The sequence below is a fragment of the Crinia signifera genome, chromosome 7, assembly GCF_055691185.1.
Source record: "Crinia signifera chromosome 7, ASM5569118v1, whole genome shotgun sequence".
Lineage (NCBI taxonomy): Eukaryota > Metazoa > Chordata > Amphibia > Anura > Myobatrachidae > Crinia > Crinia signifera.
In genome coordinates, this window is record NC_139223.1 from 105,575,921 (window position 1) to 105,588,637 (window position 12,717).

The 12,717-nt window shown below is 39.0% G+C and overlaps 1 protein-coding gene across 2 annotated transcripts in view; it reads left to right on the forward strand.

The window, feature by feature from the left end:
* HECW2 (HECT, C2 and WW domain containing E3 ubiquitin protein ligase 2) overlaps positions 1-12,717 on the forward strand; it is a 478,030-nt gene that overhangs the window by 69,584 nt on the left and 395,729 nt on the right. For both annotated transcript variants that reach the window (XM_083153595.1, XM_083153596.1), the window contains exon 5: positions 7,904-7,976. In XM_083153595.1, the coding sequence (XP_083009721.1) occupies positions 7,904-7,976 (73 nt within the window). The remainder of the gene's footprint in view (positions 1-7,903; positions 7,977-12,717) is intronic.

The following is a 12,717-nucleotide window of genomic DNA, read 5'->3' on the forward strand; positions in this document are numbered from 1 at the left end:
GCACAGCCAATCAGCCTTGTAACAGGGGACGGACTAAGCGGCTTCGAGGAGTCCGAGCCGCATCCAGCAGAGGCGTTGCAGCTGAATGATGCACGGAACACACGGAGGGGACGTCCGGGGACGGCTGATCAGTCAGTGTATTATTTACTGTATTATTTCGGCCTCACTATTGTCGGCCTCCCGGGAAACTTCCCGGTGGATATAATGGCTAATCCACCCGTGCATGCATGTGTACTGCAAAGCCAAAGGAGACAGAGGAACCTGGTTGGATCTCTTCACATTTCAGATATCCTTATACTGTAACACTCATTAGTACCTGCAGATAAGCTCTGAAATTTTTCACTTTTGTAGCTTGATGAGTTTATGTCCCCACACTAGTTTATGAGCAACATTAGAACTCTGCTGTGTGCAGAATATTTCCATAATGTTTTCTGCTTTGCAAGATTGGTGAGGGTCAGTTAATATATGTGGAAACGTATGTTTTTGCATGCATAAAATACCAATTCCCTTGAAAATGCCCTAAAGTCTTTTTGGAATATGTATGCTTATAAATTAAAATCTTTCAAAACCAGAAGTGACTTCTAGTTCCTGCAGCATAGAGTAGTCTGCGTGGAGAGCGAGCTCCATTACCTACCCTCCATTTAACCCGAGATACCAGATGATGTCTGCCTGAAAGACACCTTCTATCCCCTCAGCCTCAAAGCACGGCACTGAGGACCGGTGTACAGTAGACCCGAGGCCAACTATGCCATCAAAAGCCCAAAGGGACCGTGCTGAACGCACACACCAGAGAGCAAATATTGCCACGGCCTAGTAATAGCAACAGCCAAGAAGAGAGAGCTTTCCCACCCCCAATCCGTGATATGGGAGGTGAAGACTACCAAGCAATGGTACAGGCAATCAAGCAAACTCTAGAGCCCCTATTACAGACCCAGACTGAGGTCATGAAGCAGGCCGTAGAGGAAATAAAAGGTCAGATAAAACAGATTTCGGACCATATTCAATAGACAGAACAAAAGTAGGAGAAATATTCCAGGACACTGCTCTTTTAAAAAATCAAACGTCAGAAATGCAGAAAGCTCAACAACAGATATGGCTAAAGCTAGATAAGATCGAAAATAGATCTAGAAGGAATAATCTTCAACTGATAGGTCTACCTTAATCCTTAAAAGGCCCCCTCACTTAAAACTGTACAAAGATTTTTCCAATCCATTGGAGGCAAAGACATATTTAGATCAATTTGGGGCTAAACCATCTGAATAGCCCAGGCCTCCTTAAATATTATATTACTAGAAGGAAATAAGATTGGAAAATATTTGTCCAAAAAGAGCGTATCCTAAAACCTCGATCTAGAAAGAATGTTTATAGTTAATTGAATGTATAGGAGCTTTTGAATTTAAAGTACTTCCTACTGAAATGATGGTTCTTTTTTGCTGGCCTTTTCTCGCTTCATTGTCCTAAATATCTAGTATAAGAAAATGAAGGGGTAAGGTTAGGAACTTTAACTCTGTGAAGCAAGAGAATGATAAAGATGGGGACAGCAATTTCAATTAGAAATATATATAAAAAAGTTATTTGGGTATGCCAAATCTTAAATTTGCTACATGGAATGTAGGGGGTAATAAATTCCCCAGCAAAAAGAAAAAAGGTTCTGACATACCTAAATAAACTAAATGTTGAAGTTGCTTGCTTACAAGAAACCCATTGAATGGAAAAAGAAATGGGGAAGCTGAATATGATGAATAGAAAAGTGATAGCAGCCGCAACTTTTAACCATCTACTGTATATGGTTGTCCCAATCTCAGATCTTATGTAATGGATATTTATCGGATCCTATTAAGATATCAAGAGGAACAAGACAGGGCTGCCCGATGTCTCCTCTTTTGTTTGCTCTCGCAATTGAACCTTTAGCCATAGCTCTGAGATCCAATAAGGAGTTTCATGGTATAAAATTGGGCATATATGACATCAAAATGTCGTTGTTCATCTATGACCTGTTACTTTTTATTTCAAACCCAGATGTTACAGTGCCTAACATATATAAGTACATAGATCAGTTTGAGGCCTTTGCAGGCTACAAGTTAAATATGGGGAGGACTGTACTTCCTACAGACTTTCAACAGACCTATCAACAATTTAGATATGTGTTAACGGCAATGAAATATCTGGGTATAAAAATTACCTCAAATTATTTATAAATTAGTGTTCATTCTAGCACCCGCCATCTTTGAAAACCCATGCAGTTCCTCTTCCCTGCCTGGGGTGTCGCTGTCTGCTGTAGTTCTTCTAGCACAGTGTGGTCCTTATATCAGCACTGATATGCAAACCAGACCTATGCTAGAAACACCACAGCAGACAGCGACACCCCAGGCAGGGAAGAGGAACTGCGTGGGCTTTCAAAGATGGCGGTTGCTAGAATTAACACTATAAATAATTTCTCCCCTGTGATTAAACACATAATTAAACAGTTAGTCGAATTGACCAACCTACCATTATATCTCTTGGGCCTTGCGGCAGTATTAAAATCAGTAATATTTCCCAATTTATCTTATTTAATCCAGATGCTCCCCATGAGGATTTCAAAAAGGGATATCCAAAACTGTAATAAGGCCTTTTCAAAATTCTTATGGTCAGGGAAAAAAAGCTAGAATTTCGCTAAATAAATTACAGCTGAAACGAGAGGAGGGTGGTCTAGCGGTTCCAAATATAGAGAGATTCTCTTTGGCTGTCTCCCTTAGATATATATCAGATTGGCTACTACGGAGACCGATATATACAAATTTTGAGCTAGAGGAAACCTTTGTTGCACCGTATTCATTGAGTGCTCTATTACATACTCCAAAAAGTTTAATTCCGGCTGCTATGAAATCTAATATGCTATTTTCATCTGCTTATCTATCATGGATAAAGATTCATAAACATCTGGAAAGCTTATATACCAGATCTAAATATACATCTATATGCGGAAACCCCGTCTTTATACCAGCGTTGGCAAACGTAATGTTTAAAGAATGGGTAAAGAGAGGTATTATGGACATTAAAGATGTTTATGACCCAGGAGGAATATTCTATACTTTCCACTCTCTGATATATATAACTTGGGAAAAGCACAATTTTATATGTATTTACAATTACTATATTCAAACTCTCACTCCTTCAACTCCCCCAATTTCCTTAACTTCTCACACTAATGAATGTAAAAAAAGTAATGTTTTTTTTTAAAATGAATACCCCGTATAAAACAAGATTTTTTTTATTGGGACCTTTTCCCTTGCAATACTCAACAATTATGGGCCACACTTCACATCTCTTGGTCAAAAGATTTTCCTAATGAAACTTTAGTACCAAATTTTCTTACACAAATAGGAAAAGTTTTGAAAACTTTGCCCTCTGCAATGTTGCAAGAGGTTCACTTCCGCACTATTTATAGAGCATATATTTCACAGGGGCAATGTAGGCACATGGTCCCAGAATAAAAGGGAATATGCCCTAAATGTAATCCACAAAAGCACTTTATAAGCACAGCTTTTGGGATTCCATTAAAATTAGGCGTTTTTGGTACAAAGTGGTAAATTTTATTAAACACACATTTGGAATACATATAAACCTTGAACCCAAAGCTCTTTTATGGGCAGACTTTATTGAGTAGAAAATAAGCCATGACAATATAACAAAAATAATTATATTGAAGAATTGGACAATTAAAAGAGCCTCTAGGCTGGAAAATTTAAGAAACATCCTTATGAAAACTATGTATTTGGAGAAAGATAATGCATTAGCAGAATTGGAAGAGGGAGGCAGGAGGTTCTATAAATCCTGGGGTGTATTTATTGAAACTTTGCATGGGCAGTTACAGGACCAAATCTTACTTCCCTTCGAAAAAACACAATGGTATTGCAGTAGATAATGGTATGGGGCACCGAAGGCAGTGCCGGTTCTAGGGTGTTCAGCGCCCTCCTGCAAACTATAAATTTGCACCCTCCCAAACTTTAAAAAGGGACAGTGCACTCTGTAAGAAAGATATGTCATCTCACACGGAATGGGCATGGCCACATAAAATTAATCCCATTCCAAATTACACCACACAGTAGCACAACAGAACCAGTGGCCTAACTAGCCATTTTAGCACCCTGTGCCAGAAAGGGAAATGGTGACTGCCCCACCACTACACTAAAAATAGGAGAGTACTCGCCAAAGGCACACGGCAAAATGTAGGAGTCGTGGTAATATAAAAGTACTAATAACATCCTAATGCCTATAACACATTTTACAACACACAGTAATGCCCATTATGTATTATGCCACACAGAGTAAAGCCCCTTACACTATATGCCGTACACCATAATGCCCATATAATATTACGACACACATCATGCTTCACGCAATGCCTAGAGTACACCTGCATATGACTTCATAATGCCCAGAGTTACCGACAGTAGTAGCGCTGCTTATATATACTGTATGTGTATATATATATATATATATATATATATATATATATATATATATATATATCTGTTAGAAGAAAGAACAGGAGGGGGGCGCTCCATAGTGCATAAAAGATGATTTTTATTTGACAGGTAGACAAATATACCAGGCAAGAGCAATAATGTACCCGTATCAGTTAAATCAACACTGTGGGCTGGGTACCACAAGATATTATCTTGTGGTACCCAGCCCAGTGTTGATTTAACTGGTACGGGTACATTATTGCTCTTGCCTGGTATATTTGTCTACCTGTCAAATAAAAATCATCTTTTTTGCACTATGGAGCGCCCCTCCTGTTCTTTCTTCTAACAGATGTCCTTTTCCTCTCGTGAGACCCTGGAGTTTTGGAGGAGGCTGCAGTTCTTACATTGGACTTAAGTGCCAAAAAAGCTACAGTGTGGACCCTGTCTAGCCCCATTTGCTGGTGTGGAAATCACCTAATTAGCGCCGTGTGTCCATCACCTGCCTCTGCTTTCCTATATACATATATACATATATATATATATATATATATATATATATATATATAAAAAGCACACAGTTACCGACAGTAACAGTGCAACTTATACTGTACATAACGCCCACACCAGTTTCTGACAGGAGTAGCACTGCTTATACGTAACATTCACACCAGTTGCCGATGGAAGTAGTACTGCCTATACATATGCCCACACAAGTCGCCGACAGCAGTAGCGCTGCCTATAAATATGCCCACATCAGTTGCCGCCACGAGTAGTGCTGCCTATACATAACACCCACACCAGTTGCCGACAATAGTACCGTTGCTTATACATAACACCCACAGCAGTTGCCAACAGAAGTATCGCTGCCTATACATATGCCCACACCAGTCACCGACTGCCGTAGCGCTGCCTATACATATGCCCACACCAGTTGTCGACAATAGTATCGTTGCCTATACATAACACCCACACCAGTAGTACCGCTGCCTGTACATATGTCCACAATAGTTGCTGACACTAATAGCACTTGATTATACATATGCCCACACCAGTTGTCGACCGCAGTAGCGCTGCCTATACATATGCCCACACCAGTTGCTGACACGAGTAGTGCTGCCTATACATTTGCCCACACCAGTTGCCGACATGAGTAGTGCTGCCTATACAGAACACCCACACCAGTTGTCGACAATAGTAACATTGCCTATACATATGCCCACACCAGTTGCTGACAGTAGTAGCGCTGCCTATACATATGCCCAAACCAGTTGCTGACAGTAGTAGTGCTGCCTGTACATATGCCCACACCAGTTGCAGTACACACACATTTTACTTAACTAGTTCACGGCACTTTAGGCTGGCAGGTCATCCTCTCCTTCTTCCTTCCTTGTAGCTCCCTCCATTCGTGTAGCTCTGCCCCCTCCTGCCATTAGCTCTGCCCATTTTTTGGTCTCTGCAGCGGCGCTAAAAAGGGTGTGTCACGACCACCATGCCTGCCACCCATGCCTTCCACACTGAGGCGCAATGATGTTGTGAACTCTGCCTGGGTCTTGCTGGACACGCTGCCTGGAGTGTACTGCACACACTTCCTAGTTCTGAAACATGTCGCCTTCCCTGGCGGCGGCCATCTTGTTGGTTTCTCCAACCAGGCTGCACTACCAATTACATTCAGCCAATTACAGTGCAGCTCTCCTTTTAAATACTGACCAGCTGGGCCAAACAGTCAGTCAGTACAATGATGTCCTTTCCCTAGGCATCTGACTCCCACTCCTGCTGAAAGCGCTGCTGCCTGTCAGCTATCTCCAGACTGAATCCACACCTATTCGCCTGCTGTGAAGACCATCCACCTGCAGAACCCTGCTGCCGCCTCTACGGTCCGGACAAGGTTAGCCCCCCAAAGGGGATCACCCTTTCCTCACCTGACGGTTACTTCCACTGCAACTCTCCCTGGTCACAGCTACTCAGGCCTGCTGCAATACTTCCCGGATTCATCCCATCAACCATCCAATCTTCCAACCGTCCAATCACCCAACCATCCAATCACCCAATCGTCCAATCATCCAATCGTTCAACCATTCAATCTTTCATTCAATCATTCAATCTTCAATTCAATCATCTCTTCAAGTAAATCCTTCAAATCAACTATTCAAGTTTATGTTTATTCTTCAAATCTACACTTCAAGTCATCTTCAGTTTTCAACCTTGTTATCCATCCACAACGAACTTTACAATTAGTTTTATATATCATTGACTCTGGTTATTTCATATCTTCAGTATTACCTTTGTGCCACAGTTCATCTTCTGTATCGCAGTATCTTTATTAAAACTGGTTTTCTTTTATCCAATTGCATCCCTCCCTTCTGTCGTCTATGCAAAAACCTTACATCAAGGCACCTAGCCTCCGTTACACTCCAGCTGGTGCTACTGCTAGTGTGACAGGGTGCTTATGAGCAGGGAGGGAGCCTCTGTGCTGTCGGTGCAGCAGCTGCTGGCAGCCACAGAGGACAGCAACGGATGTACAGCAGGGAGAGCGGTCCTCTTACCCGGCGCCTCCCTGCCCTGCTGAGCGGGTAGCTCCGGCCCTGACTGAAGGTCAAGAATCAAAATGACCACCCCCTCTAGATTTAAGGAAAAGTCTCAATTGCTTTGAGGAGAATGAGGAGAATGAGAGGAAATTTCCTTCCTCACTCAATATTTGTAGTTTACCTAACACCTTTCCTTATTGTGTCTGTATTGTCAGTTTTGTCTTACATGCTGTTAAAGTATAGATATAAGAATTATGTTTATTAGTATGTCTATATGTATATTTAAGTAGGTTGCAGTTATGCAGATGAAGTTGCAGGTTGTTTATAATAAACATGAACAGATAGCTAAAACTTTCTTTAATTAAGAGGTCAACAAAGGAAGGAGAGCAGTGGCGTAACTATAGCACCGCAGCCCCCGCTGGGGGGGGCGATGGGGGGTTGCGGTGCTATAGTTAGCCCCCTCCCATCCGCCGCTTGCCCGCCCGTCCATCACCCGCCCATCCGCCGCCCGCAGCCTTACCTGTCTTCAGTGGTGGACGGTTATTCTTCTGCTAGACGGACCACAATAAAATGTCCGTGGCATATAAAAGACTGTTCTCTGAAACTGTCTGCTGTATGGGGGGCGGACATTTTGTGTTGGTCCGTCTCCATAGCAGAAGAATAAAGCCAGCAAGGGAGCCGGGACCAGCAAGACAGGTAAGGCTGCGGACGGGGGAGGGGGGTGCGGCGAGGGGGGGGCACAATTCATAGTTACGCCACTGAAGGAGAGGATAAAGAAGAGTAGAGTAAAATGGATAATAAGAAAAAACTCATACCTTGATTGTATCTGCACAATAGATTTTCTCCCAATATGGTGCCAATTTCATGCAATGTAAATTTCTGAGAGTGAATATTATGTAACAAAAATGTCTCATATTTTCTTTTTAGATGGGAGCAGATGGTGTGGAAGGGTTTACTGCTGTTCACCAATGTCGAAAACTTGCCAGCTTCACCTTATCAGGTATAAGTACATTTTTAGTAGCCCAATATGTAGTCCAATATGTATCCAGTAAATTCATAGCTGATTCAAACAATAGAAATCTCACATAAAGCTGTACAGTACATACAAATGTGTCCACAAACATCTACCCTCCTTGCTTATTAAACAGCCCTTCTAGCCACACTATGGTATGGTGTGACTCACTAGCACGTCTTTGCGTATGACTTTTCAATTACAGTAAAGCTGTGTACACACGGGGGCGATATATTGTCTCCTTTTCATCAGCGACAAGAGATGGTTGCTGATTAAAGGGAACCTCTGCCTGGGGAGCCGCAGAGGGAATTAGCTGGTCGCAGGAGCAAGCATCTGTGACCAGTGATCATAAGGTGGCTAAGTGACCATATTGCCAGCGATTGCAGTCTGTGTGTACACTCCTTAAGTCTTATTCACAAAGTGGTGCAACTAGGACACACAATTAGCTTCTGCTGATTACACTGACATGTTGCATGTATAGGCATGCTACATATCAATGTAATCAGCAGAAGCTAATTTATTCAGTGTTCATTTTTTGTGTAAACTAAATTTAAGAGGCTAATACGAATAATAAAACATAAAAATGTAAAATAATATTTTTTTGTAATATCTGTTTTATCAAATTTCAGTAGCAAAATACATATACAGTAGTGTGTGTAAATGACATGCATGACATCATATATAACTCATACAGAAAAGTAAAATAATCAAATACAGTCAGGAAGGTTAAAGAAGACCAATGACAATCAAGAAAATGAAGCAGGATTAAATCCTGTGGAGGCTCCTAGGCAGTGGAAATTCTGCCGCCCCACCCCCTCACAAATGATCTCTTAATATAATTTTAATTTTACCAAATTGTGAAATTTGTAATGTGAATCCAATGCCTTGATGATATATATATATATATATATATATATATATATGTATGTGTGTATGTATGTATGTATATATATATATATATATATATATATCTCAAAACAATTAAACAATATCACTAGGTATTTGCGCTAGATATACTGTAGAGCGGTCGCTGATAACACTAGATCCCCTACTAGAGGGATCCACACAATCCAATACACAACCCAATAGTGTTATTCAGCGCCCATATACAATTTTTCAATGAATTCAGTCTTCCCACTCTTTGTACAATTATAAAATTATCAACCAAGAATTCTTCTTAGATATAAAACATTTATTATAAAACATATAAAAAACAAATACTCTTGCAATAGAAGTATCCTCTTGGGATTGGGATCATACCAAGTACCCGACACGTTTCGTCTTTTTATGAGATTTCATCAAGGGTCTGATACTTGTAGTATGAATCTATAAACGTAGAACATAATTGTAAGTATATACAACAGGAAAGACATCAATGACAATTTATAATCATCTTTTTTACAGCTTAACATGAATAACATTGTATAAGAAAGAGATGGCGAACAGAAGGGATCCAGAACAGATGGATGAAAGAGGAAATGACTAAGAGTCTGCCATCTTTGATAACCATTAAATTGATGGATTCTTCAAGAATATCAAAAGACTATTAGGAAATGAGTGATAAAAATTTAAATAAAATATGAAAATAATAATAATAATAATAATAATAAATATATATATATATATATATGTATAATGGCATAACTTTAAGGATGTTATAATTCCTAAAGAAGTTAGAATTAATTTTTCACAATGGATGTTCGAAGTGAAACAATGAAAGTATTTACTGTAAATAAAATATAATATGTTGATTTATAATATCCCATGTGTGTTTATTTGTAACTATTAGTGATATATTTTTATTTTATTATACCTGTATTTATTATTCTTTAATTAATGATTTTTATCAATCTTCAATCTTCAATCTTTCTCTATTTCAATGGTAACACTTTACCTAAGATATTGGAATAATATGATTAGTAAATTTTTGGGGGGGTAATCATACAGATTGAACTAAAATATGTACCTCCATATATACATACCATTTGTGAGTGAATCATAATCTCATTCTTAAGTGAATTTTCATAGAATGGTACTCAGGACAGGTAAACTGTATTTGTGTGGGTAAGGTTAGCCAATTATGGCGAGAACCCTTATTTCCTAGCCTATGGGTGGATATATTCTTTAATTATCAGCTGATTAATCAATGTATTGATTATATATCATAGTATTGCAATTTGTACATACCTCCATAAAAGAAAAGTGGTCACTTTTTAACTTTTGAGCTTGGATCAAGGGTACAGTAACTGGTATATCAAGCCTTAGTTCCAGCCTATAAGTAACTATATATGTTAATCATCTATTTGAATCTATTTAAATCCATTAGTAAATGTACTTAGTAATTAGTAATTAGTAAATGGATATTCTAATTAGTACATAAAAGATAATAAATGTTTAAAATGCGGAAATAAAGAATCATTGTTTCTATAAATAGAAAAGTGGGCACGTTCTCCTTCCGCTTACCTAAATGTAGCCTGAGCATGTGCACTCTCCAATGTCCAAAGGGCAAGTGATTAGTTGTGGGCCCTAGAAAGGGTATTTATAGAGGAAGACCGTGACATCACTTCCTGTGAAGATAGCGAAAGACTGAAGATTGATAAAAATCCTTAATTAAAGAATAATAAATACAGGTATAATAAAATAAAAATAAATCACTAATAGTTAGAAATAAACGCACGTGGGATATTATAATCAACATATTATATTTTATTTACAGTAAATACTTTCATTGTTTCACTTCGAACATCCATTGTAAAAAATTTATTCTAACTTCTTTAGGAATTTTAACATCCTTAAAAGGTATGCCATTATACATATATATTTTTCATATTTTTTTTTAATTTTTATCACTCAATGCCTGACATGCACTGAAACTAGAGGGAGGAAGATTCAGGGGAAATGTGAGGAAGAATTACTTCACAGAAAGAGTAGTAGATAAGTGGAATAGCCTCCCATCAGAGGTGGTAGAGGCAAATACAGTAGTACAATTTAAACATGCTTGGGATAAGCATATTGATATCCTTACAAAAAAATAAGGATCAAATATGGTTTGAGGTAACATGTTTAAAAAAAAAAAGGGGCAGACTAGATGGGCCAAGTGGTTCTTATCTGCCGTCAAATTCTATGTTTCTATGTTTCTAATAGTCTTGATATTTTTGAAGAATCCGTTAATTTAATGGTTATCAAATATGACAGACTCTAAAGGTGCCCACAGACGCTACAATTGTACTGTGCTATGCGTTTTTGTCTGTACAATGGTTCTATACAATTTTTCTTCCAGCTTGCGATGCAATGTGCACTTGGATGCATGCGATGCGATGTGATGAATCCATGTTTGTAATGTTAAATTTCAGATGTAGTCTAAAAAGTATGTGCAGCACGTACTTTTTTAGACATACAATATCGGGCTCCCGGGAACGTGCATCGCATCGCACAAGCCCATAAACACCATCCAATAATTGTACATAAGATGCAATTTGTGCTTAAAAAGTACAAAACGCATTCGATAATTGATGCGTCTGTGGGCACCTTTAGTCATTTCCTCTTTCATCCATCTGTTCTGGATCCCTTCTGTTTGCCATCTCTTTCTTATCCAATGTTATTCATGTCAAGCTGTAAAAAAGATGGTTATAAATTGTCATCAATGTCTTTCCTGTTGTATATACTTACAATTATGTTCTACTTTTATAGATTCATACTATAAGTATCAAACCCCTGATGAAGTCGCATAAACAGACGAAACGTGTCGGGTACTTGGTTTGATCCCAATCCCAAGAGGATACTTCTATCGCAAGAGTATTTAGACAGACTGCCCGCAGGGGACGTTTTAAACACGCACATTTTCACTTGTTTGTCTATATATGTGTTTTCTTTTTATTATTTTCGCTTGCTCTTAAACAGAATAAGACAAGTTATATTTTACGTGTGAATTAATGAATGGGTGCACCACACCATGACAAATCTTTCTCTCCTCTTTGTATGATACAATTTTTTATTTGTCTGTGGTAGCACATCTCTGAATCTACCTACCTCTATGGTCTTGATAAATAAAAAAACAAACAGGGAGTCTTAAGAATATTGAAACTATTAAGTATACACAGTCTTGTGCGATTGAACCAAACACAATCTCTTCCATGATGAAATATGTAAACTTTTCTCTTCCACTCTACTACCTCTCGTCTTAACGCTATACCCGCACAAATAAGTAAAGCTATGTCTCCTGTGCTTATCCCTAGCTTAACACAAATCTGTAATCTCTCTCTCCGTTGTGAATCAATGCCTATTTCCTTATAGATTGTAAGCTTGCAAGCACAACCCTCCTACCTTATGGTTTTGACTGACTGTACCTACCCAGTATTTTTTTTATCTGTTTACAGTTGTACAGTGCAATGGAGTTGATATAGCGTTGCTATATAATTAACTGTTAATTAATAGCTGTCATTACCATTCTGGACTTAAGTTGCCCAGCTTCCCTCCTGACAGTGCATGGTCAGTATGTTTCTGGAAGCCTGCGCTTCATAGCTGGGACTATGGAGGCCGGCGCAGCATAGACGGGACTGAGCCTATTCGACCCCCTTCCTACCTCCAGTTCTGTTGCGTACCCCCCTAGCCAGCCCCCCATTTGCAACACTAGTGTAAGTAGTGTACTCCCCTGAATTCTGAAGAACATAGCTGAACTGCATGTTGCTCCCAAGCCCCATACAGCATATTAAATAGTTGCTTCATGTTG